The 27,568-nt window shown below is 49.3% G+C and overlaps 3 protein-coding genes across 3 annotated transcripts in view; 1 reads left to right on the forward strand and 2 right to left on the reverse strand.

Annotated features, from left to right (window-relative positions):
• RAB2B (RAB2B, member RAS oncogene family) overlaps positions 1–27,568 on the reverse strand; it is a 225,343-nt gene that overhangs the window by 157,880 nt on the left and 39,895 nt on the right. The gene's annotated exons all lie outside the window — the stretch shown is intronic.
• On the reverse strand, positions 3,928–5,006 carry LOC116828038 (olfactory receptor 10D3-like). The gene is given in 2 exon segments (XM_032786013.2): positions 3,928–4,954; positions 4,956–5,006. Coding segments are annotated over 2 exon segments (912 nt in total). The 5' UTR covers positions 4,992–5,006; the 3' UTR covers positions 3,928–4,078.
• LOC116828037 (olfactory receptor 10S1-like) lies at positions 16,039–25,704 on the forward strand. Its single transcript, XM_032786012.2, is given in 2 exon segments — positions 16,039–16,917; positions 25,609–25,704. Coding segments are annotated over 2 exon segments (906 nt in total). The 3' UTR covers positions 25,636–25,704.

The following is a 27,568-nucleotide window of genomic DNA, read 5'->3' on the forward strand; positions in this document are numbered from 1 at the left end:
ATTTAGTGAGTTAATCAAGGTCAAATAGGGAGTCTTCTACAGAGCCTGTATAGGAACCCAGATCTCCTGTGTCTCAGGCTTTTCTCCTGGCCACAAGATAATAGCTGACAAATAATTCATATGACTCTTTAAATGTAGGTGTGTTGAATTGATACAGTTCTCAGTTACAAATACTATAGCCGCCTGCTCTCCCTGCTTCTTCCTCCCTGGCCATCCAGTCAGGGTTGCAAGGCACTCAGTTTTTGACCAAAACGCCCATTCGAAAAGGGAGCCTGGCAACTCTGGTTGGCACTTTCGACTGGGCTGTTAAAAGTCCGTTCGGCGGCACAGTGGGATCCTGGTGCGAAGGCAAGCTCCCTGCTTGCCCTAGCTCTGCACAGCTCCCAGAAAAGACCTCCAGGTCTTGCAGCCCCTAGGCGCATGTGCAGCCAGGGCATCTCCGTGCGCTGCCCCTGCCTCGAGTGCTGTCTCCACAGGTCCTATTGGTCAAGAGCCACAACCAATGGGAGCTGCGGGGACGGTGCCTACAGACGCAACAGCAGTGCACAGAACCTCCCTGGCTGTCCATGTGCCTAGGGCCTCCAGGAACCTGATGGGCACTTCCTGGAAGCCACGGTTAAGTGCTGCTGGAAGCTCGCACCCTGATCCCACACCCCAACCCCTTGCCCCATCCCTGAGCCCTCTCTTGCACCCCAAACCCCTCATCCCTGGCTCCACCTTAGAGCCCACACCCCCAGACAGAGTCCTCACCCTGCTGCACCCTGATCCCCTTCCCCAGCCCTGAGCCCTCTCTTGCACCCCAAACCCCTCATCCCTGGCTCCACTCCAGAGCCCACACCTCCAGCCAGTGCCCTCACTCCCACACACTCCAACCCCCTGCCTCATCCCAGAGTGTCCTCCTGCACTCAACCCCTCATCTCTGGCCCCACCTCAGAGCCCACACCCCAGCCAGAGTCCTCACTCCCCCTGCACCCTAACCCCCTTCCCCAGCCCAGAGCTCTCTCCCTCACCCTGAACCCCTCATTTCTGGCCCCACCTGGAGCCTGCTCCCTGAGCCCAGAACCCATACCCCTTACATTCCAATCTCCTTCCCCATCCCAGAGCTCTCTCCCACACTCCAAACCCCTCAATCCTGGCCCCACTGCATAGCCCATACCCCCAGCTACAGCCCTCACCACTTTCTGTACCTCAACCCCCTGCCCCAGCTCTGTGAAAGTGAGTGAGTGGGGGGAAAGTGAGTGATGGAGGGATGGGAGATGGAGCTATTGGGGGTGGGGCCTTGAGGAAGGAGTGGGGTAGTGGGAGGGGCAGTTGTATTTAGTTTTGTGTGATTAGAAAGTTGGTAACCCTGCATCCAGTGCCTATGGCTTGGTGGTCAATGGCACTTTCTCATTGTCCATCAGAATCTACTGCAGTTTTTAAAATCAATGTGCACAATTTCTGCACTGAACTTCCATTCCAGGTTTTCATTTCTCAAGCTGCATAGTCTGGATTTGTGGCTCTTTGGACCAATGGAAAGAAACAACTGAGAAAATTCAGGATGATCCCAGCAGTGCAAAGGGGAGTGCTGCCGAGCAGAGAGAGGTGCAGGTAACTCAGTAGGGGGCACTCTTCCCTCAGCGTCAGGGCTGTTTCTAGTGCCGGGTGTTGGGCTCGCATGCGCTGTTCTGCAGGGAGATGTTATCTACCCCAGGTTCCTTTCATTTTATTTCTTTTATTTTTTTTCATTTCAAGGCACACGGTTAAATCCCATGGCTGAGGATTTACTGATTGTGACAAGTTGGTCCCCCGAGTGCCACTTGGTATACTGGGGTACCACTGAGCCCGCCTGTTCTACCAGCCTGGGCTCCCTCACCCGGTCCTGCTCAGCCAGGCCCTCACGCCTCCTCCAGCACACACAGGTAGGGACACACCCGGCTGCAGAGAGACACAGACACTGAGATCAGCTCTGTCTGGGAAGGCTTCAGCTCAGGAGCCGCCCAGCACTCAAGTGCTCACCCCCTCTGGAGTGTAAACCTAAAATCTTATTGTCCGGCGTTGCACAGTACAGCACAAGCTCATTGAAATTTGCCACCTCCCTCAATGTGGAGGAAGATATGCACAGCTTTCTTGCCCCCAGCTATGAATTCCATAAACTTGTTAATAAATTTTTTTTGTTGTTTTTTTTAAACTACAAAAGATAGATTTTAAATTACTATAAGTAATAGCAAAGAGATCAAAGCAGGTTACCTTAGTAAATAAACAAAAAACACAAACTGAGCGTAACACACTAGATAGGTAGGATATAAATTAGCAAATTCTCACCCTGAGTGATAAACAGGCTGGCAGACTCTTAAGGCACAAGCTGCCTTGGCTTTCCCAGATTTTCATACACAGGCTAAAGATCCTTCTAGCTTGGGAACATCACTTCCCACAGTTCATTCTTTGCCCCTCAGGTGTTTCCAGGTGTGGTGGTGTAGGGAGAGTGAGGTCCCCTCATGACATTATTGTCCCCCTTTTACAGCTTCTTCTCACTTGCTGGAAAGCTCTTTTGCTGTGACTTGGTTCAAGCAGTTCCCATTGTGTAGTGCTGTCTCTACAGCACTGTGTACAAGAGAAACTTGACGTTTCTGTTGCACACAGTTCCTGGGGTAATCCCTGTACTTCTGTGCATTTCCACAATAAGCCATTAACGTTGTTTGGCCTTTTCACTGTTGTACCTGAAAGGCTGCTTTTTTCAGTTTCACTAACAAAAACAAAGCCAACCTTCATAACTTCACATACGACAGTAGCACATACAATCCAATGAGATATTCATGTCTAGCAGATCAAGACTTTTAGAATGACACCTTACAAGACATACCTTGTACAAACAAATGTGAATTACATGACAGTGGTGAATATTGGGGTGTCAGGGTGTCACAGTGATAATTCAGAAAAATACATTATTATTTCTGTTGTATGGGAGGCCTGGAGGCCCAGCTGCAAAGGGTGCTGCACTGACACACCACGAGAGACAGCCCCTGACTTAAAGAGCTTACAAGAGAAATGGGTGGGAGAAAAGAATAATTGTTACCACTGTATCTCAGGTGGGGAACTGAACGCCAAGGAGATGATGTCATTCACCTAACTTCCTGCCTAGCCCTCATAAACCCTGGCATTAATGTATTCACTTCCTGCCTCACCCAAACACTGGGTAACTTTTTATTGACTTCATCCATCACCTGAACCCTAGTGTCACCCAACTGCCCTATCTCAACACAAGCAGAATTCCCTTGACCTTTTCCCTGCCCCTAACGCTAACCCTAGGCTAACACCAGTGTCCTCTCTCCTCCCCCTGGAAAAACTCCACTGACCTCCCTCCATACCCCAACCCTGGAATAGCTCCTCCGACCTCCTCCCCAGTCGGGATCAGAATCGCTAGGTAAGGGGCACAAGCAAATAATGTGCATTTTAAAGCAGCTGAACATACGCATGTACATCTAGGAATAAAGAACCGAGGCTGTGCCTGTAGCATGGGGGGCTCTCTCCTGGGGCTAGTAACTCTAAAAATGATGTCGGGGTCATGGTGGAGAATCAGCTGAACATGGGCTCCCAGTGCGATGCTGGTGCCAGAAGAGCTAATGCGACCCTGGGATGCATAACTCCGGAATCTCGAGTAGGAGCAGAGAGGTGATTTTACCTCCCTGTTTGGCACTGGTGTGACTGCTGGTGGTACACTGTGTCCAGTTCTGGTGTTCACAATTCAAGAACGGTGCTGATAAATTGGAGAAGATTCAGAGAAGAGCCATTAGAATAATTGAAGGAGTAGAAAACATTCTTTATAATTATAGACTTAGAGTTCAAGCTATGTAGATAAGTCAGCTACAAGATTTGGATCTCCAATTCCTATTTTAGTGCAGACTGACTGTGCCTGCCCATAGGCAGGTATCTTTTAGGAAGATTTTTATGACTTGTAGAGATCCACATAGATAGATGGGGGCTGTGTGGGGATGGGGAGAGACAGAGAGGTTCACAAGAGCCATGGAGCCGCCATGCAGATGTGTTTGTCGATGTATTTCCAAGCAGACCCACATGCTACTCCTGCAGCTGCCGCACATTAAGGTGCAGGTGTTTGACCCCCTCTCAGTTTTCTCAGAGCCGTTTTCACCTCCTTGTTCCTCAGCGTGTAGATGGCAGGGTTCAGCATGGGCGTAACCACGTTGCTGAAGAGCTGCACAGGGGTCAGCAGCATTTTGCTTAGCTGGGTCTGTGTGTAGACAAGGGCACAGGGCCCGAAGAACAGCGTCACCACCGCCAGATGTGAGGTGCAAGTGGAGGCTGCTTTGCGCCACCCTTCGGCTGAGTTCATCTTCAGGACAGAGTAGATGATCCTGACGTAGGAGGCGAAGATGAGGAGGAAGCAGGTCATAGGCACCACCCCAGTGTTGGTGAAGGCCACGGTCTCAATGACATACGTGTCCGCACAGGTCAGCTTGACCACCGGGAAGATGTCACAGAAGAAATACTCCACCACATTGGACCCGCAGTAGGGCAGCGTGAAGGTCAGGCTGGTGAGGATGGTGGCGTGGAAGGAGCTGGCGATCCAGGTGCCGGCAGCCAGGAGGGCGCATACCTTCCGGTTCATGATGAGCAGGTAGCGCAGCGGGCGGCAGATGGCCATGTACCAGTCGTAAGCCATGACTGTGAAGAGCAGAGACTCGGTGCTGCCCAGGAAGTGGTAGAAGAAGACCTGGGACATGCACCCGCCCAGCGAGATGACCCTGCTCTCAGCCCAGAGATTAATCAGCATTTTGGGGGTACTGATGGAAGAAAAACCAATATCCCGCATGGAGAGGTTGCAGAGGAAAAAGTACATGGGGGTGTGCAGGTGGGGGTCAGTGAGGATAGCTGAGAAGATGAGCAGGTTGCCCAGCAGGGTGCAGAGGTAGAAGGCTAAGAAGGTGACGAAGAGGATGGTCTGGAAGCCATCGGTGGTTGGGGATCCCTAAGAGGATGAAATGAGTCGTCATAGTGTGGTTGACCTGCCCCACGAGGGACTCATTCCTGCGGATGGGGAGAGAAATAATGCCAGTGAGTTGAAACAAAAAGACCTGTCAACCTAAAGCTGCAATGGTCACCCTTCCTTCCACTGCCCCCATGACTTACTCTCACTAGGAGTGGTGTCTATTTCTATCATTGTAATGCCACTTGGGGACACGGCCTCACTGGCTGGTGATGAACATGGAAAGAGAAAATGTCCGCCTTGAAGATCCTACAATCCAGACACAAACAGACAAAGGGGACCTCTATTCTATTCTTTTCTATTCTTCTCTCCAGTCCTGTTTCCAATTGCTTCAATTCTACTCTATCTAGGCCCTTTCCCCACTCTTATCACCACAGTACCTTCGAGCCTTTCTTTTGTGGCTAACATTTCCCATGTGTGGTTTGTTTGCTCGCTGTCTCTCAGCCTCTCCGCAGAGGGAAGCTGTGTGTCCAGTGAAGGGTTTTGTTCTTATAAACACATGGGCTGCTACGTATCTGTCTTAAGGAAGAGGACGAGGAAGGAACAGACAAAGCAATGAATGTTGTGACGAATTGCCCAAGCTTTGTTTATCATGTGTATGGTTTTTTGTTTTCCGGGGTGAGAGGGGGGGAGGTATTGGGGTTAGAGAGAGAAGGAAAAGGAAAGTCGGAGAAGGGGAATAGCCACAACCAGAGGTGCTGGAACTTGGGGTGCTGGGATGTGTGTGGCTGCACCCCTCCCAGGATGTGGTTTCCATCATTTCCAGCATTCACAGTTTGGGTCAATGGCACTCAGCACCCCCACTGTACAAATTGTTCCAGCGCCCCTGGCTGAAGCTTGTCTCTGCTTGGCTGTAATCAGCAGGCTGGGCTTTGTGGATAACCTGCCAGAGGGATTTTTAAGGTGATATTTGAAGGACAATAACGAAGTGTCTGTTTATATTTTGCCATGGAGTTTTCCCCATGCAGGAGAGGCTGGGCTGAAGGGGAGACGCTGGCAGGTTGGGGCTGTAACACACTGAGAGAGGGAGATAAAGGATAGCTACACAACAGACAGACAGACTGGCAGGCAGGCACACAGAGAAGGATGGTCAGACGGCTGGATCGATTTCTCTTTACAGAAAATATTGGGCTGACATCTTCCTTGGAGCGAGACAGAGACTGGCAGATTCAGAGAGAGGCAGAGACTGAGGGACAGAGCGAGAAGAACTTTACCAAAGCAGGAGTCTTACACTGGCTGCATTGGGAGGGGCCGCTCCAGCTGGCTGGAATTCTTCCTTTCTGTCCATGGCCCTGACTCCTCCGTAGCACCATCCAGCTTTCTTATCCCAAACGGCCCATTGCCCAGGAGAGGTGCACAGCCTGGGCTCTTGGTATCCAGCCCGGAAACCTAATCTGCTCCAAAGCTAGCGAGGGCTGCCGCAGCGTATCACCCCACTCTGTGGCCGAGCCCCACAGCTTTCTCACAGCTTTCAGCCTCCTTACGGCTCTCTGTGGTCTTTAAATCCCCTTTGAGCCCATCGGGACCAGGGCCCTGAATCCCTGCCAGGCTCTCCAGCTGAGACCTCGGCAGAGTCACCAATTAATGGAGATTCTGCGTCATTTTGGATAACGCTCATAGACCCCCGGGACCAGGTCCTCTGCCGGCATCAATAAGTGTAACGCCATTGAACTGAGAGGGCCAGATCCCCAGCTCCACCGGGGTCCAGGTTTTGCTCCCTCTCCCCCTGACCTGACTCCTGGGGAACTCCATTGGATTTCCCGGGGCTGTTTCCTCTCTCAGCCGCACGCCCTGGTATAAATCAGAGTAACTCCACTGGAATCAAAGGAGCTGTGTAGATTTCTACCAGCTGAGGATCTGACCCCGACATTGTTTGGGGGGAGGGGACGTTCATGCTTGTCTAGGCTCTCCTGCCGTGTGACACAAGCCAGGGAATTCCCCCCAGGGGTGTGAAATAGGAGTAACCTGGGCCAGACGTGCAGCTGGAGGCCTCTGAAGCCAACAGAGCTTTGGCCTTGGTTCATGTCCCCCGCTGTTCCCCTGCCCCTTTGCTGCGTCTCAGTGCACAGGGATGTATTTGTGCCCTTGTGTGGTTATGTGTGAGGGTGAAATTCACCGCTGTGCAGACAGAGGGCAGCATACGCCCTGGGCACCACTTCTCATCACTTTTTGCAGTACAGCAGCAGTACAGTAGCCCTCCAACTCCAACAAGATCACGGTGTTCCTGGGGGAATTCTGTGATACTGGGGAAAAAAGCCACATAGGAAGAGGAAGATGGCTGGGTGGGGACAGAGAGACACACAGGGACAGGAGGATGGGGGATAGGGACAGGGGAGGGGATGGATGGGGGCAGAGAGACACATGGGGTCAAGGGAAGGGGGTACAGAGCTGCATAGGGACAAGGGGTTGTTGGGTGGGGGCACAGAGACACATGATGACAGGGAGGGGGAACAGGGATACATAGGGAGAGGGGTGGATGGGTGGGGAGGAGGCACAGAGCCACACAGGGACAGGGGGAGGAGGTGCAGGGCCACATAGGGAGGGGGGAGGGAGTGTCTGAGTAGGAGTGGAGGGACATATGTGGACAGGAGTTTCAAGGACACATGGGGGTGCAGGAACACATGGGGACAGGGACAGATGTACCTGATTGTATGTGAAGTCTAGGTGCCAGCGAGGGTCTGCATGCGGGAAGCTCCCTATCAATCCTCCCCACCCCCCAAAATAACCTGTCTATACTTTTCCCACCCACACCCAACAGCCCCAAGTTCACACCCAGGCTCCTTCCCAGCAATTTACTTCCCTTTCCCTCAGCTCCTCCATTACCCCGACTCCCCAAAGCCTTTGCACTGCTTCTGAGGGGTGTAGGAAATACAGGTCTCTATTGTAGTTTAAATAAATTATTTCTCAGAGTTCTGTATTAATATGCCTAGGAAGGAATCTATTTGTCAAAAAACATTTCCTGAATTTTTTGTTGTTTGTATTGTTATGGTCATACTTGCTGACAGGCATTTTGGAATAAAATGCCCCAAAATTATTGAAACTGATGTGATTATATTGTGTTATTTTGACACAAGATGGATAATTTGATGCAGAATTTTACAGAATTTTCAAATATTATGCACAGTATTTTTAATTTTGTGTTGCAGAATTTTAAATTTTTTGGCACAGAATTCCCTCAGGAGTAAGACTTGGACTTAAGCAAGGATTCAATACCTTTGTTATGTACAAAGGAATTGGAGAGGGTTCAGAGACGAGCCAATAAAATGACTTGAGGGCTGGAAAAATTTGCCTCACAGAGAGGGCTTTAAGAGGTCAATCTTATCAGAAAGAAGATCAAGAGGTGACTTGATGACAGTGTATAACAGGGATCGGCAACCTTTGGCACGCAGCTCACCAGGGTAAGCACCCTGGCTGGCCGGGCCGGCTTGTTTACCTGCTGCATCCACAGGTTCGGCCAATCGTGGCTCCCACTGGCCGTGATTCGCTGTTCCAGGCCAATGTGGGTGGCGGGAAGTGGTGGCCAGCACATCCCTCATCCCATGCCACTTCCCACATCCCCCATTGGACTGGAGCGGTGAATCGCGGCCAGTGGGAGCCATGATCAGCTGAACCTGCGGATGCGGCAGGCAAACAAACCAGCTCAGCCAGCCAGGGTGCTTACCCTGGCGAGCCGCCTGCCAAAAGCTGCCGATCCCTGGAGTATAATAATCTTCTTTGGGAGAAAAGAGCAGGTGCTAATACCTCTTTAATCCAGCAGAGAAAGGCACAACAAGAACTAATGATTGGAAGCAGAAGTCCAATAAGCTCAAATTAGAAACAAGCCATGCGTTTTTTTAACAGGAAAGGTGATTAATTATGAACAGCAGCAACCAAGGGAAGTGGTGGATTCTCTATCTCTGGAAGTCTTCGGATTGAGATGGGATGCCTTTCTGGAAGATAGCCTCTAGTCAAACACAAGTTATTGGACTCACGACAGGAGTAACCATATGGAATTCTTTGGCCTGTGTTACCAGATGATCTTATGGTCCTGGCCTTAAAATCCAGGGATCGATAAAAAAAATCACAGCATAGGCAAATACAGCTTTTACTCTCTGGACACAGAATTACTTTTCTGACAATTTACCAATAAATCAGTTAATTTGTTTATGGATTAAAATGAGTCCTTTTAATATTTAACACCTGGTGTTGGATCATTTCTTTGAGCTGAAGGATCTTAATAACAATAGCTCTGAGGTATCAAACTTCCTTTATGGTTAAAATTCACTGAAATCTTGTGTATTGGTTACAGTTGAAGACTTTAATTAGAATTAATGGTTATTCCCCCCCCCTTTACTTTTCATAAGTGAAAATTTCTCCTTCAGAAGGGTCTGATGAACAACTTGCTACTACAGAGAAGTCCATGTAGAACTGGCACTTCCCTCTTCCAAGATGGCTGACATCTCCTGTTGTTCTCAATGAGACTCAGGAAATAACTCACTCAGTTTGGTGGTCATCTATCTCCCATTGTTCTCACCACAGGCTGCCCATAAAAGCCTTAAAAGTGGTGGTTTCTGGCTTCATTCATGCTGGAAACAAGGGGAGGGAGTGGCCATTTTGAAAAAGGGCAGGTCATCTAAGGGAAGCTGTGGTTTCACTCCCTTTGAGAACTAAGGAGGTGGGAGGCCATTTTGAAAGATGGAAGTTCTGTGTGAGTTTCTCTAAAGGAGACAATTTTATGTGCTGGTAGATAAACCTCCAGTTATGAAAAATAACTGCCAAAATTATCATTCACATGATTATATATATTTGCCAAAGCAACTGAGAGGGCAGGCAGAGGAAACTTAGATTGTGTGGGGACATGGGCAAGAGGGAAAGGAAACATTGTGTGTGTAGGCAGAGAAAAGAGGAATACAAGAAGGAGTGGAACTGGTGTGGGAGTGCAGGGGAATGAGGCATTCAGGAGAGAAGGAATTAGTGTGTGTGTGTGTGTGTGTGTGTGTGTGTGTGTGTGTGAGACCATGGGGTGCAGGAGGAAGAGGAAACGTATATATGCGCAGGGGAATGTGGGTTGCAGGAGGGAGGGGGAACAGGTGTGTATTTGTTTAGGGAAGTGTGGGATGTTGTAGGGTGGGAGATACTTGTGGTGGTGTGGTGGGGGGAGTGTCACGGCACTACTGAGCCCCTGCCCTGCTCCTTGCAGCACAGCACCCTGGGGCATTGGGTTCAGCCCTGGCTGCTAGCGGACAGCTCCCTCTATTGATTGCCTGCCCCACTTCCCTGCAGAACAGTGCCCCATGCATCATATTGGAGTATTGCAGTCAGTGCTGATTCAGAGAGGAGAGCCCTCCCTCATCTACACGTTGAGGAACAAGGAGATGAAAGCTGCCCTCGAGAGACTGGGGGGAGGAAACTGCCAGGGCCTGAGCCATGGTTATCCTGCTGCGAGCAGAAGCTGCCTGAGAACTGGACAGGAGAGAGGGTCCTGGAGACAAAAGTCAGGACTCCCCTGTTCTGTCTTCAGGGCAAGAAACTCACACGGCTTCCACCTTCCTGGGTCTGACCTTGGAGCATTCAGCATCCTCTGCCCCTCCATGTGCTTCCCACAGTGAGTCCACCCAGGCAGGGTCCTGGGGAAGCCAGAGGGTCCGGCACCCCAACTTCTCAGTCAGACTTGACTCTCAGCCAGCCAGTAAAACAGAGGTTTATTAGATTACAGGAACATGCTCTAAAACAGAGCTTGTAGGTATAGAGAACAAGACACCTTGGCCGGGTCCATTCTGGGGGGCAGTGAGACAGACCCCCATGTCTGCACTTCACTCCTCATCCCCAGCCAGCCCCAAACTGACGCACTCTCCAGCCCCTCCTCTCTGGGCTTTGCCCCTTTCCCGGAGGTCACCTTTGTTCTCCAACACCTTTAGCTATTACCTTTCATGGGGAAGGGCCCAGGCCATTAGTTGCTAGGAGACAGTGTTGTCTATTTATACACACTGGTCCTTTGCTCTGCAACAATTACACCCCCTTACCACCTAGAGACTTAAGAAATGCATAGAGGAAACTGAGGCACCCTACAGTATTCAGAGGAAACATTAAGAACAGTCTCACTTCGTCACACTCCTGGGTTCTCCTCCTACCTCTGGGAACATTTGTTCCAATTGTTGAACACTTAGCGAAGGGACTGGGGGATGGGTAGGGGACTCCTGGGTTGTAGTCGATGCTGTGAGAGGGTAGTGGGGGTTAGCTTAAATTGGGGAGAAGAGGGGCTGGGAATCCAGACTCCTGGATTCTACCCCTAGAGCTGGGAGGGGAGTCGGGTCTAAGGGTAACAGTGGGGGTGGGAGGGAACTGGAGGGTCCAGACATCTAACAGGAGGACGGGGGGTCTGAACCCCCCAAACAGACAATCGAATCCACTGGTTGCATACAACGTCATTGTGCAAAAATATATACCAGGCAAGGTCTTGTATGAAAGCTTCTAATGTTCTGAACTTGATGGCCAGGATGAGGTATGAACACAGATTGTGGTTATGAATCTCTGTCTTTAATCATATGCTCATGACTGGTACTACAAATTCCAGTACACCTCACAGGGGGAGGAGGGTTCTCCCAAGCCTGTGGTTTACACAAAATTACCCATCCCTTGTCCAGCCAGGAAAAGTCAATGGTGGCCCATTAGAGTTAACGGAGAAACGCTGAAACAGCTTGAAACTGAAAAGAAAACCCCAGACTTGGAAAAGTAAGAGAGGAGGGAATCCCCGTCCCCCACCCATGAATCACCATAGTCTGAGAGAAAAAACAAAACAAAACAAAACTGCAAACCCTGAAGAGAGAAGTGCGTTGATGAGAAGGACAGCTAGAAACTGAGGACCAGTGCCCCAAAGCTCTTTACCCCTTTTAAGATTCCCTCCTAAGATACTATGTGCAAAAGACACGTCCAGTCACACAGCTAACAGGGCATTTCACAATGGAGAGCAGTCTGTCCGCTCTGTCTGTGAAGGACATAAATCCACCTGTGTACAGATCAAGCATAGGAGTTTATTACGCACAGCACTGGTGGAGTGTCACCTGGCTTATTAGGCTCGGAGACACTGCTAATCAATTGATTACAATGGAATATATGGATTTTTTTATGGGTGGGGGAAAGTGACGGGGTGGGCAGTCCCACACCTCTGGATAGGTTCTAGCAGCAAGACAAGGTAGCACATTAGCCAATGGTTAAAGGTTACATAATGTCTTCGCCCATGGTTTTAAGTTAACAAGTTAACATTTAATTAGTACTTTAATGAAATGTATTAGCATAGGCGTGTGCACAGGGTGTGGTGGGTGTGCCCAGGCACACCCTAATGCCTGCGGGCTGGAGCCAAAGCCCTGAGGTGCCTCTCGTGATGCCGCAGGCCCCATGCTGCTCTCAGAAGTGGTTGGCGTGGCACCACGTCCCTGGGGCCCAGGGTGGAGTGGGGCCAGAGGGCTCCATGCATTGCTCCAGGCGCCACCCCCCGCAGCTCCCATTGGCCGGGAATGGGGAACCATGGCCAATGGGAGCTTTGGGGGAGGTACCTGGAGGTGTGGCAAGGACAGCCCTGTGCCTGCCCCCCAGGGGTGTGCAGGGACATGGTGAGTGGCATGGTGTGGGGCCAGGGCAGGCAGGCAGGGAGCACGCCGCTGCGGGTAAATGGCACCAGACCAGAGCCCCAACCCCTCCTGCACCCCCCAACTCCCTGCCCTGAACCCCTTGCCTGCTCCTCGCACCCCTCCTGCACCCCAACCCCCTGCCCTGAGCCCCCACTGCACCCCTCCTGCACCCCAACCCCTTGCCCTGAGCTTCCTGCTGCACCTTGCACCCCCATGCACTCCAACTCCCTGCCCTGAGCCCCCTGTTGCACCCTGCACCCCTCCTGTACCCCAACTCCCTGCCCTAAGCCCCCTGCTGCACCCTGCATCCCAACTCTCTGCCCTGACCCCCGTCATACCCTGCACCCCATCTGCACCCCAACTCCCTGCCCTCATCCCCCTGCCTGCAGCCCGCACCCCTCCTGCATCCCAACCCCATCCTGAGCCCCCTCCTGCACGCCAAACCCCTTCCCTGAGCCCCCCATACACTCCGCACCCCTCTTCTGCCCCAATCCCTTGCTCTGAGCCCCTTCCTGCACACTGCACCCCCTCCCACAACCCAACCTTTATGATGTTTGCCTTTAAAAAAAAATTCCCTGGGTGAGTGCACACCCTAATGAAATGTGCTGCGCACGCCTATGTGTATTAGCATTAAATATAGATGTTGCATTTTGATTTGGGGTCCGTAGGAATGAAGTAGCTCCTTGGATTGTCCAACAGGTACATTCCTAGGGGTTAAAGCAAAGAAACAGTGAAAGTATATGGCAATAAAAATTGTCTCCTTTGTGTTTTAAGGCAGGCACTGATCCCTGGGAAAGGGAGGAGGCCATATTGTATACTGACATGTTCCAACCCTTCATGAACTCAAGGCTGGAGTGTGGGAAGACCATCTCCCGACAGAAAAAAACTAACACAACAGAAACAGAGCTGCTTTGTTCTAGTTGCAACTTTGCATAAGACACAATATTCAGTTATTGTTCCAGCATTTGACAATTTTGCTGACCAGGCCTATCTTAGCAAGCAAGGTTATCTTCGTTTATTCTGCTTCTTTTAGCAAATTACTATTTGCTAGGCCTCTGGTCTCTTAGCAAACTCTGGACTTTGGGCCTGTCAAAGAGCTAAGACAATCCCTATACCAGGTTGTTATATAAAATGCACATGGATTTTAACCCTTCAGTCTGTCTGTCTCTCTCTCTCTCTCACACACACACTGTATCTCTACACAAATGACCAGTAACACACTGTCCAGGCAGAAGATGACATAAAATGGAGGCTTCTCGAATTTTTGTGAAATGCCATAGAGTTTACGTCCAGAGGGATACAGCCAGTCGGCCCATCTGTATCTCATAGGCCACCACCACCACCCAGCATCCTCCCACTAGATCCAACACATGGAATTAGACCCAGGTGTCACAGCCCTCAGCAAACAAAATTATTCTGGGCCCCAGGCAGAGAACAGGAGGGACCAAGATGCACCATCACCTGAAAGCCCTGCACTGGCAGGGAACTGATTTAGTGAGACATACCCAGATGATCCTGGCAAGTGACCTCCACGGCAGAGGAAGGCAAAAAATCCCCACGGTCACTGACAATCTGACCTGGGGAAAAATTCCTTCCCAGCCCCACAGATGGTAAATGAGGCAAGAATTGTTTATCTGAGGGTATTATCATGGCCACATGCTCATCTGGTCTAGTTCAGTGGAGCTGTGACTGACTTACACTGGATGGAGCTCTGCTGGGGGTACCCACTGCTTCCCCCAGCCTTAGCGTGGCTGATGCCCCTCAGTCCCACCCACAGCCCCTCTGAGATCTCAGCACTGGGATTCTCCCCACAGGGCCTGGCCTGTCTGAGTGATCCCCTGCTGGTTTTACACGACTAGATCATGCTTGATGCAGACTCGTCCCAGGAAAGCTCCCGAGACCTTGGAAGCTGCCAGAGGCATCTTAAAATGATCTCAATGTAGCTAGCAACACTCTAGCCCTGGTAGCGAATGTCAGACACTGAATGAAGAATTCCGATGGGATACCTGCTCTCCCCTGCTGACAGGGCCTGGGAACAGGAGACCAGGGGCGAGGATTAGCCTGTGTTTGCTTCAGACAATTGCTCCCCACCCTCTTGGGAGCTAATGGTCTCAAAGGTGAAAGTAGTATTCAAACACTTGGGTGAGTCAGGCACTTTGCCACAGCAGAGACAGTGAAGCGGCTGTTCCTCATCCCTGTACCATGAGAGAGGTAAGTGCATCTGAGCCAAAGAACATGCTTTTGTTTAGGGACAGAGGGACTGCCAGACCAGGTTAACCCAAGGTTCATCCAGCCCAGGCTCTGCTTTCAGACAGTGGCTGATACCAGCTGCTTCATAGGATGGTACAAGAGACACTGTACAGAGGGCAGCTAAGAGTTCACCTACCTCTAGCGAGTCATTTCTCCCTAACCTCTTTAGTTTGGGGTCAGCTCATTCCCTGATCAGGACGGGGTACCACCCTTCCTGGTTTATGCAGTCCTCCCGGATTTCATGCTGCCTGGCACCTGAGCAGGCTCTCTGGATGCTGACTTTCCTGCACGGGCAGGCATTGGAATCTGAGCAGAAATCGTGCAGTAGACACAGGGGCCAACAGAGTCAGCTTCCAGCATTGCTCAGTGGTTTGTAACACTCGGCATCTCTGCACCACACCTCCCCTGAATTCAGTGGGCTGGGGACGGGTGACAAGAGAAGAACCAAGATAGATAGATAGATAATGTGCAAGAAACACAAGATGGTCTTGTATGAGGATAGATAGATAGATAGATAGAGGGGGTGTATGGGGATAGATAGATAGAGGGGGTGTACAGGGATAGATAGATAGATAGATAGGTAGATTGATAGAGGGGGTGGATGGGGATAGATAGATAATCTAACTATACCTCTACCCTGATATATGCAACCCGATATAACATGAACTCAGGTATAACGCGGTAAAGCAGTGCTGGGGGGACGGGGCGGGGCTGTGCACTCCAGCAGATCAAAGCAAGTTCGACATAACGCAGTTTCATCTATAATGCAGTAAGATTTTTTGGCTATCGCAGAGAGCGTTATAGCGGGGTGGAGGTGTATATTGATTGGTCAGAAGGGACAGACCGGTAATTAAACTATCTGTCTACACTAGCAGGACATTGTTCACAACTGATGTGAGAGGAGGCAAGATGAGAGGGAGGATTGTCCAGCGGTTAAGTCATTAGCTGTGGATTTGAGAAACCTGAGTTCAACTCTCCTGCTCTGACACAGGGTTCCTGTTTGTAGATGATCTTTTCTGTGCCTCCAATCACTGGCTGTAAAAATGGGAAGCTAATTCCGTCCCTCGGAGGGGTGTTGTGAGGATAAATACATTTAAAAATTTGAGATGCAACAGTCATTGGGTCTAGATAGATACCAGAGGGGATGAATAATTCACTCTGTTCTAGCTGTTGTTGCTCTGCATAGGGGCGGAGCAGATGGAGGCAGGAAACCAAACGCCCGTGACAGAATTCGTCCTGGAGGGACTCTCGAACACTAGGGAGCTTCCCTCTCTCTTCCTCCTCCTCTACCTGCTCACCCTGCTGACTGTGCTCTGCGATCCCCAACTCCACGCCCTGCCCATGTACTGCTTCCTCGGCCACCTCTCTTTCCTCGATGCCTGCTTCTCCTCTGTTGCCGTGCCCAAGATCCTGGCTGGCTTGGCGGGGCCTGAGAGCAGGATCATCTCCTTCAGCGGCTATGCAGTGCAGCTCTAAGCCTTCCATTTCCTGGCCAGCACCGAGTGCTTCCTCTACACGGTGATGGCCTATGACGACTTCATGGCCATCTGCCACCCTCTGTGCTACACCATGGTCATAAGCAGAAGCACCTGCATGGGGCTGGCAGCCAGCACTTGGCTCACTGGCTCACTCCGTGCCATGATCCACACCATCCTGACCTTCTGCCTGCCCTACTGTGGCCCCAACCGGGTGGAATACTTTGTCTGTGACTTCCCCTCTGTGCTGAAGCTGGCCTGTGCCGACCCAGCTGCCAACAAAGCTGTCATTCTGGCCAGCATCGAGGTGGTGGCAGCTGGCTGCTTCCTGTTGATCTGCATTTCCTACGCCTACATTGCATCCACTGTCCTGAAGATCCGCACGGCCCAGGGGAGGCTGCGGGCGTTCTCCACCTGCAGCACCCACCTCAGCCTGGTGCTGCTGTTCTATGCACCACTGCTGTTTGTACATGTGTGCTCCTATTCGAGTCACATATCCAATGGGGCAGTGGCTGTGTTCTACACCATGTTCACCCCCCTTTTGAACCTCTTCATATACATGCTGAGGAACAAGGAGATGAAGAAGGCCCTGAGGCGACTGGCTTATGGACAAGCACTGTCTCAGAATGGAACCAAAAGGTGAAACTTTCAAAGAATCCCGAGAGAGATAAATGCCGAATTTCCATAGGGTGTGTCAAGGTTCCTTCCCCACTCTGAACTTTAGGGTACAGATGTGGGGACCTGCATGGACACTTCTAAGCTTAATTACCAGCTTAGATCTGGTATCGCTGCCACCACCCCCAAGCACTACCTTTCTCTCCTGGGTAGTCTTGAGAGACTTCACCAATTTCCTGGTGAACCTAGATCCAAACCCCTTGGATCTTAAAACAAGGAGAAATTAACCACCCCCCTCCTTTCTCCCACCAACTCCTGGTGGATCCAGATCCACCCTCTTGGATCTAAAAACAAGGAAAAAATCAATCAGGTATTTAAAAAGAAAGCTTTTAATTAAAGAAGAGAAAGGTAAAAGAAAACCCTCTGGGAGAGATTAGCATACCAGCTACTCTCACAGACAACAGATTCAAAACACAGAGGATGTTCCCCTGGGCAAAAACTTTAATACACACAAGAATACCCAATTTTGATAATTCACTTAATGGTACTAGGACAAATTACAAAGAAAATAAACACAAACCTATTTATCCCTTTCTAAAACTACTCTGATAAGAGGCTGGTTCCATGATCTTTTTCACTCCAGCTGAAAACTGAGACTCTCAACAAAGGAAAACTTCCCTCCTTCTTTTTTAAACATCTTGTTCCCCCATTGGTTCCTCTGGTCAGGTGTCAGCTAGGCTAGGTGAACTTCTTAACCCTTTACAGGTAAAAGAGGCATTAACCCTTAACTATCTGTTTATGACAGGGTGTCTGATTCCTTTAGCCACCTTTGAGAATTCCAGCTGAATGTCTGTTTATCGGAGCGAGACAAGGTGGGTGAGCGAGGTAATATCTTCTCCTGGAGCAACATCTGTGGGTGCAGGGGACAACAAGCCTTTGACTTCTGAGTTTCAGAGTCTAGAAGGAAACCAGAGTGTCACAGCTAAATATCAGGAAGGGATGGATTGCTAAGCATAAGGGGTCACGCACGTTGTAGGACACCACTTAAAATGCAATGCAGGGCAATTAACGTCTCTGCAGTTGTAGGGCAAAGCAGGGTTAGTAGGCAACAGAGTTTTACAAATCGTTGTCATGAGCCATAGAAGTCCCTGTTTTTTAGTGTCCAGACGTGTTATGACTTGAGGTTCCCAAGTTGTGCAGGTTTCCTTTGAGGATGAGGCCTGATAGATCAGACATGGAGCTAATAGGATTTAATGGCAAATGAAGGGTAAGTGTTGCACTGTGGAAGGAAGGTGCATTCCCTCGGGACATGAGTGTACAGCATAAAAGGGGAAACACAAAATCTTATAGGGACTCCAAGGAGGAGCCACAAGGGACTGTGTTTTCTTTTGCAAATGGCTGCGCTTTGGAAGCAGAAACCAACCCAGCACCAAGAAAGATCAGTGAATATAAGAAGTGGAGCTTAACCATTATCATGCTTCTCCAAGTGTTCTGTTTATCTGCAGTGTAAAGTAAATGTGATTAGGAAGTGATTTGTAAATGGAAAAAGAATATTTGTATTAATATGAAGCAATTATACAAAAGATTGAAATGCCCTAGATTGGAAACAAATCCAACAAGTGGTTTGGTGTTAAATCTATGGAGAACATGTTGTTTAACAATGTATCGTTTATGAATGCGCCAACTGCTATTGAATTCCACCTATCTGCAGTCACTAGGGTTTGGTTAAAAATGGTTAAAAAACACAACGGAAAGTACTTTATGGACAAAAAAATAAACTTTTAAAATGCATAAGGCTGCCACAGTGAGACACCAGTGTGGTAAACGTCTGTCCCAAATCTGGACTTTAGCGTACAAAATCTGGGTGCTTACTGTGAACCTTCCCAAGCTTATACCCAGCTTGGATCTTATTTCGCTGCCACCAGCCGAAGTTTTCCAGGGTTTTGGCCCCCTCGGGTTCCCCAAACCTTTCCTTGGGGGACCCCTCCAAGACCCAGAGCCCCTGGGTCTCCTCTATTTCATCCCCTAGCTTCCCCCCCTTTCCTGGGTTAACCAGTGCGATGCTGTCCTATTTCCTTTGAATACAACCAGAGAGGCAATCGAGCTTCCCCGAGGCTATACATTCAAACCTAGTCAGCTTACCCAAGAGATTCACCCCTCCCTTTGTCCCGTAGCCTTTTCCCGCCCTGGGACAATAGGAAAGTAAGACACAGAGCTTGGGCTTTTCCCTCCCCCCTCTAGCCTGTCACCGATATAACAGAGCTCTGGGCACAGAAATTCCTCTCCCCTCTGCCTCACTAGGAAAAGAAACTCCCACAAGTTTTAAAAAGAAACTTTATATAAAAAGAAAGAAAATACAGAACAATAATACTGCATTAAGAAACTCAATACAGGAATATGGCTTATAAGAAAATAGGAATAAACAGTCTGATTTAAAAGATAGCCCAATTAAACCAGTCCAGCAAATCAACACCCATGTAAATACAAATCAAAGCACATCACAGCCGATTACTTTGTTCCCTTTTGTACTCACAGAGGTTTAGTAGAATATTTGAAAGAAGATGGAGTTAGAAGAAAAGCTTGTTTACTCACAGCCGAGGAAAACAAAAAGACCCCGAGTTTCCAGTTCCCTCCCAGACTTTAAAAAAAATCCAGGTCTCTGATTGGTCCTCTGGTCAGATGTTTGGTTCCCCCTTTGTTCACCCTTTACAGGTAAAAGAAAATTAACCCTTACCTATCTACTTATGACAACCAGTTAAACTGGAAGGAGTGTGACATGGAAAGTGGTATGACAGTCACTCTGAAACCAAGCTGACAGAGATGCTGTGGAAACATGACCAAGCATTTCAATAGAAGCTAGCTGCAGACATACAGTATCCATTGCATGAGCAAGGGTTCTAACTGTGTTTTGAAAGAATTCCGTAAGAGTTATTAACTGGTTTGTATGTATGATGTTGTAAATGTGTTTTTAATGTATAAATTAAAGTTAATTTCCTATCATGAAAGGTAAAAAGCAAAGCCAGTGATGCTCAGTAAATGGGAAATATACGCTATGTAAAGTAAAAGAGGCCTTAAGTGGCAGAGAACAAAGTCTGCCCCTCTTGTATCACCACAGAAAAGATAAAAATGTGGTAAGGGAGGTCCAGGGTCAGAAAATTAACAAGGGTCCAATGCCATGAAGTTCAATGTGGAAAGCGCTACAGCTCCTACGATGTGGAAGAAGTTTGCTTTGCCTCCCCCAGTAGTGTTACAAGACAATGCAAGGTCTGGAAAGTCCCAGACTCATGCATCTGTTTGTCCCTGGGGGATGGTTACAAGTGCAGGTGGAAAGAGTTGCCGGCATGTGGGTTCACTTTAGGGGAACAGGCTTCAAATTGCACAGGGTGGTTGAGACACTGGGACGTTGGTAAGTAAAAACTGCCTATGCTGCTGATAATAAGTATTATGTGATGGCTGAAGAGAATCATGTCTAGTATGGATCAGGGAATGTTATTCCAATTGGCCCAGGTTCTGTTTCACACCTCAGTTTCCTGGGGTGATAAATGGAAAGATTTTTATATTTAAAATCTTTTCATACTGTCATTAAAATAAAAAGCAAAGTTACAATTACCAAAGGAGGCTTTAAAAGCAAAGCAAGCTTATAAAGTGCAATTGCCCCCTAGCAGGCTGTCCCAGAGGAGCTGAACTTGCACTCTGTGGTTTGTACTTCAAGCTAATATTGAAGGTGGTTCAAATAAGTACAACTTCTGTGGTCTTGATTAGTGTTGCTGGGTAAACTTGAAAAAGAGAGTCCAGAAAGGGAGGAAGATGATGCAGCTGAAACGACTGCTAATATAAAAGAGAAAGACAGAAGCAGGGACATGTAGCTGAGGCCTGGCCAGACATGAGTAATTAACACATGGAGGCAGGTCTCATTTCTTGGAGGATAGCATGAGGGAGGTAAACAGATCATTAGGCTGAAAACAGAATGTCTGTGCTAAATAAAATAAGTAAGTTTCTGAGTCAGGTCAGATAAGAGGGAGAACACCCAAGGATGCCCATTTACTGCAAAGGAGATAACAGTGGACAAGATAAGTTAGGAGAAGTAGCGATGAGGTAAAGAGTTGGTTGAGTGTGGACAATGCTTGGACAGAGCATGCTGCAAAGTAACCAAGCCAACTCCCAATGTACAGTACATGCAATGTCATGTGTGTGTATATATATATAATGTATTTAAAGGAACATGCTGGCTGTCTAACGTTGGATGTGTGGTACGTTACCCCCTACACTTGAGTCGGATCAACTCAGTGTAGGTTTGCTGTATGCCGAATAAAGGGACATGAGTGATGGATCTGGAGTAGAAGAGAGTTTTTGGATCACAGAGAGCTGGATGAAGTGTCAAGCTCTTCTGGGTCAGCTGAGTGGAAAAGGTCTTGCAGGGAATCCCAGCAATTTATGGCTCATTACAATAGTTGGCTGTAACATACTGTGGTGCCTTCCTTTGTCCTATGCCTGTGGAGGTGTGAAGTGACCATTTTATTTCAAGCGGTCTCCAACCACGAGTGTGAACTCCTTAGGATAAAGTGTCTCATACGACATAAGAACCTGAAGAGAAGTGATAGACCGAGCATTTTAATTATTGTTGCAGCTGCCTGTGTTACCTTCCTTATGGTTTTATTCTCAGGGCCCAAGCATAATTTTTTGGGGCCAAGTACAAACATGTAACATACATGTACCCATGTACATACACATACCGCGATCCCTCACCACATACATACAATCACATGAGCATGACTCTCTCCTGCGTTTTGTAAACCTTCTGAACGGGGTGACGCTAACTGTGATGCTACTTGACTATCTTCACGCATTAGATTGGAGTCACGTGATGCATGTTCTGGCAGCTTCTCTTTGTCATCAGCTGCCAGTGCCACAGACACAATCTCTATATTGAAAGCATTTTCATCTTATTTTGTTCAGTTGCTTCCCTAGTTAGTATGTTGCCTGACTGCAGAAAGGCCTTGTCTGATTTGAAAGCCTGGAGGATAGTTCCCTTTCTTTGACCTCCTTAAGTTTCTGGCTGCCTGATTTGTATTTAGAGCCACCACCAGACATGGCAGTATGGGGTGCGTGTAGGGTGACCAGATAGCAACTCTGAAAAAACGGGACGGGGGTGGGGGGTAATAGGTCTCTATATAAGAATAAGTCCCCAAAAATGTGACTGACCCTTTAAAATCGGGACATCTGGACATCCTCGGTGTGTGTGACTGTGAGTGAATTAGACACTTACTCACAGATATTTTGGGCCTGTAAATCCTACCAGAAGAAGCAGCAGCACTGGCTCCCACTGTCATATGGTGCTTTGCCCCACCACCAGCTGTCCCTCCCTCCTGCCTGTGCACAAGGAACTCTGGGACTGGTAGTTCATATCTTGATGGGCCACGTCGCACAGAGAAGCACAAGACTCTGTTTCTGAGTTTCAAACTACGTGTCCTAGTGTAACGGCACAAGCATGTTCTCTATTCTAGAGGAGGGCATGAGGCCCAGCAACTCACTGTTCAGAATGTGGCTTGAGGCTGCTTCTGATTAGCTCCAGCAAATCTCACAAGATCTGGACAATAGATACATAGATACAGGGAAATAAGTTTCCATAAATATCCTCAGGCATGATCTACAATTTAGCCTCAAATTTTTCCTGATGGTAATGGGGATTGCAGCTTAGGCTGGCCCCCCAGGACCTCTGGGCCCTGGTAAAGTGTACCCTCCCCCCCCTCCCTGGTCATGTGAGGGCCCTGTTTATTCTATTACTTATCACTGCAGTATCTAAGCGACCTCCGTATAAAATCAATAACAGTAATACAAGTCCAGATCATTGAAATCGGTGGGAGGATCTGGGCCCATGTCCTTTGTATTTAGCGGTGTGACACTGATTCCCATCTCCAGACCTGGGAAAAGCTCTGCTTAGCTTGAAAACTTGTCTCCTCCACCAACAGAAGTTGCCCCATGAAAGGTATTATCTTACCCACCTTTTCTCTCACAGACCTGGGGACCACCACGCTACAACACTGCGAACAATATTGAATCTATTGATCAATCCATCCCTCATGGTCTGTATACAGGGGCGGCTCCAGGCCCCAGCACACCAAGCGCGTGCTTGGGGCAGCATGCCATTGGGGGTGCTCTGCCGGTCGCCGGGAGGGCGGCAGGCAGGGCTCTGGTGGACCTCCCGCAGGCGTGCCTGCGGAGGGTCCGCTGGTTCTGAGGCTTCAGTGGAGCCATGGGACCAGTGGATCCTCCGCAGGCACGCCTGCGGGAGGTCCACCGGAGCCGTGGGACTGGCGACTGGCAAAGCGCCCCTCTGCGGCATGCCGCCGTGCTTGGGGCGGTGAAATGTCTAGAGCTGCCCCTGTCTGTATAACTCAGATAAAGAGTGTTGAAGCCTAGATGTAATGCAGCACATTTTCCCCTTGTGGAAACCTGTTATATATTTATGCTGAATGTTAATAAAGACTGATACTCTTTTTTTCAGTAGAAAGCCTGTGCAATACTTTAAACAGCACTTGCAGTTGTTGCCTGATCCTTTTAATGATTAATAATAATTGTATTGATTGCCAGTCCTGAGGCCTTTTCATCCAAAGACTTCAGACTGCTTGAGAAATGTTAGCTAAATAATCCAGCTGCGAGATGGCTCACTGGCGGCTGTAGAGTAGCCAGTTCTGGGGTGGGATGCTGTGGCTGTTTAACAGCGCACTGTAACAGTGCCTTATAGTAGAGGAAGAAGAGTCCTGTAGCCAGTTCAAACCAAAAATGTGAACCGAAGAACGCAAAATGATACAAGCTAAGTCTGAGTTTGGGCTGGATACCAGAGCTAGCTCTCAGGAAAAGAAACAAGGTCCCTAGTAATAAAGTGTTGGTGTCAAGTGTAACCCCAAAGAGGGAAATTCCGACTGCATTGAGCCTCCTGGCACCACCTTGGGGCATTGGGGTCAGCACTGACTGTGAGGGGGGAGCGCCCCCTACTGAACCTCCCCCCCTGCTCCCTGCAGCACAGAGTCCCCAGTGCCCTCCTGGGGCTTTGGGGTCAGCATCGACTGTGAGGGGAGAGCGCCCCCTACTGAACCTCCCACCCTGCTCCCTGCAGCACAGCGCCCCCTAGTGCCCTCCTGGGGCTTTGGGGTCAGCACCGATTGTGAGGAGAGAGCGCCCCCTACTGAACCTCCCACTCTGCTCCCTGCAGCACAGCGCCCCCTAGGGCACTGGGGCCAGCACCGACTCAGACCCGTTCCCCAGCACGATCAGCACCAGGAGTGAGAAGGGATTCAGAGTCACTGCCCCATTTGACACTTGGCGTCTCTGACAAAAGATACAACGGGGTTGGGAGCTGGTGCCCGATGTTGCAGTGTTTCCACTATTACATGCCTGGGCCACTCCCAGATACTTTTACAGAGCCAGTCAAACAGCCGCTTTGCTTTAATGACCCTCAGCCACTTCGAGGGACCGGACAGCAAATGTGAGAAATCGAGACAGGAGTGGGGAGTAATAGGAGCCTATGTAAAAAAAAGACCCCAAAATCAGGACTGTCCCTATAAAATTGGGACATCTGGTCGCCCTACAGCCACTAGTGGACTGGAGCCATTGCCCCATATGCCATTCCCATATTCCCTGGATTGGGGGCAGATTGAAGCCAGCATCACTTAGTGGGGAAAGGCCTCGTTTCCTATTCCTAACCCTCTGAGCCAGGGAGTGCCCTGACCTAGGGCCAGATCAGAGCCAGTTGCCCTTGAGCCAGCCAGTCCTCCTGCTCCAGGCCCGGATTGGAGGGGGAAGGCCCTGTATCCCATTTCCAGACCACCCATAAGCCATCTGGCTGTCACACGGTGTTTAAGCATAATGTACCACTCTGCTTGTCTTCAGCATCTGTTTGTGAGTGATGCTGCTGAGAAATTCTCCATGGACCCCAGGTCCATTTAGTCAGTAGGAGTAAATCAGCTGAATCTCACTGAACTCGACTGACCTCTGGCTGATTTACACCTGGTGGGGATCTGACTTTATATTTTTGCTTCTGCCTGCTACATTGTAATTGTTCTGGAGGGACTTTCGGCCTTGCTAATATCTCTGCTGGGTTTAGCTTTCCTCTGCACAAAGCCCGGTTTCCTTGAGCTACAATTGCTGCCTTTTCCAAACATACACTCGCTGTTTGCCAACCTCTCACACTGCTGCTAACAAGCCCCATGGGGCATAAATTCAAAGCTCTCTCTTATTAACCCTGGGGATTGCACACCTTGCAAGCAGGTAGCAAAGGCAACAATTAAAAAGTCATCGCAGGGAGGAACTGCAAGATGTTTAATGAGCTGCAATGGGAACCAGAAGTTACATGGTAACATTTTGCCCTAGCAACAGGAAAACACTGCGCAGCTCGTTAAAGCCCTAGTTACAGCTGTGCCGCTTTCTCGGCTCTGTCTGCTTCACAGCCATCAGCGGGCCAGAGGCTCAGCGGGCGTAATTTGGCTACTTGATTTTACACCAGCTGGGCATCTGGCATCACTGAGTTTATTGCAGGGACACCAATTCACCCAGCTACCAGTCTGGCGCATTGACTCCAGTGGAGCTATGACCGATTTACAGCAGCTGGTCCCATGGTCCCCTCTCTAGTCTGGGCTGTTAATTCTGCCTTTTACGAAGACAAAACCGTCCTGTGAAGAAGGATAAAGTGTCTCATACAAAATAAGAACTTGACAGGAAGCAACAGCCTGTCCATTTTAACTACTGCTGCAGCTACCTGGGTGGCCTTCCGTAGGGTTTTATGCTGTTACTTATCCTCATGATCTCTGAGCAACTCCCATATAAAATCAACATCAGTAATTAAAGCCCACATCCTTGCTGAGATCAACGGGACTCAAGTGCCTAAATATCTTGGAGGTTCTGGGCCAGAGTCCTGGGTGGACTTTGTGGAGTCTCTGACCCGTCTCCTTTTTGGGAGTAAACCCTCTGCTTGGACCGGGGTTACCGAAGGCAGATCTAGATGACACTAAAGAGAACAAGGACACTGCTGATAGGTGCGAGGTTGCCCTCGGGAAAGCTGGAGGCTCACAACTTAGCTCTCCCAGGCTCCGGCCCATTTGTTTTAACCACGTGGCTGCTATTAGCATCCTATCTGCTTTGGACAAAACTGAATCCCAGGATGAAATTCCTTCCTCCTGGCTAGTTTTATGCAATGAAGTATAGGGACTGACATCTTCTGAAACAGAGAGTTTAAGGCCAGAAGGGACCGTTAGATCATCTGGTCTGATCCCCTGCATATCACAGGCTAGAGAATTTCTCTCAGTAGCCCTATATTAATCTCAATAAATCGTGCATGGTTAAAACATCTTCCCCAAAAGCCTCCAGTCTGGGTCCAAAGACTTCAAGAGATGGCAAATCTACCACTTCCTTTGTTGAGTCCAACAGATAATCATCCTCACTGTGAAAAAAAAGTATGTTTTATTTTCTAGGCATGGAGGAATCAGATATTTATTGGCAAATGTTGGTCAGCATTGATTTCCATGCACACCAACAGACGAAAAAATATTTCCAGCTATAAAAACTGAAATTTACAGATAGGTAAAGATAAGTAGAATTCTGCTTGAGAATTTATTGTAGTTTAATTTAAGGTTACTTACTTTGTATATTTTCATATGCAATGTTGACCACCCCACCCCCTGGCTAATTGTGTACAACTAGATAAAAATAATTTAAAAAATGCTTTAAAATAACCATGGATGTGATCCATCAAAATTATAAAAAAAATAAAAATTGAATTCTGCTGAGCCTACTTATTTCGTGTTTGTCTGGTTGTAACATCCAGCCATTGTTTCTCGTTCTGCCTTTCTCTGCAAGTAGGAAAGCAACTTGATCTGGTGGACTGAGCATTAGCACAGACAATAGGAGGGTTTTATTATAATTGGCAGTAGTGACAAGGGGGTGTAGATGCACAGACAGACAGTCCAGGCCCTTCCCTAAAGAACCTACAGTCTAAGTCACCTCGACTCTGCTATATGAACTTGGGCAAGTCCTTTCTGCTCTCTGCACCTCCCACCCTTGTCTGCCTTCCCCTACTTCCCATGTAATCTCTTAGGGGCTGGCAGTCTTTATCACAGTATGGCACTAGCCTGTTTTGGAGATGGGACACCAGGCCCAACGGATCCTCCAACCCATTCTCAGAATACATCTTAAGACAGGGGTGGGCAAATTAAGGCCCATGGGCCACACCCAGCCCCCGGGACTGTCCTGCCCAGCCCTCGAGCTGCTGGCCCGGGATGCTCACTCCCAGCCCCTCCCCTGCTGTTCTCCCTCCCCCGCAGTCTCAGCTGGCCCCTCTGCCGGTGCAATGCTCTGGGTGGTGGGGCTGTGAGCTCCTGGGGCAACGCAGCTGCAGAGCCCGGCCTGACCCGCTCTCTGTGCTGCGTGGTGGCAGCATGGCCCAGCTCCAGCTGGGCAGCACGGTGGTAGTGCCGCCAGCCACTGATGCTCCAGGCAGCGTCGTAGGGAGGCAGGGAGCGAGGGAGTTGGATAGAGGGCAGGGGAGTTCCGGGGGTGGTCAGGCGACGGGGGTGTGGATGGTGGTTGAGGGGGAAACAGGGGGTTGAATGGGGGCAGGAGTCCCGGGGGGCAGTCAGGAAGGA

Source organism: Chelonoidis abingdonii, chromosome 14, assembly GCF_003597395.2.
Source record: "Chelonoidis abingdonii isolate Lonesome George chromosome 14, CheloAbing_2.0, whole genome shotgun sequence".
NCBI lineage: Eukaryota > Metazoa > Chordata > Testudines > Testudinidae > Chelonoidis > Chelonoidis abingdonii.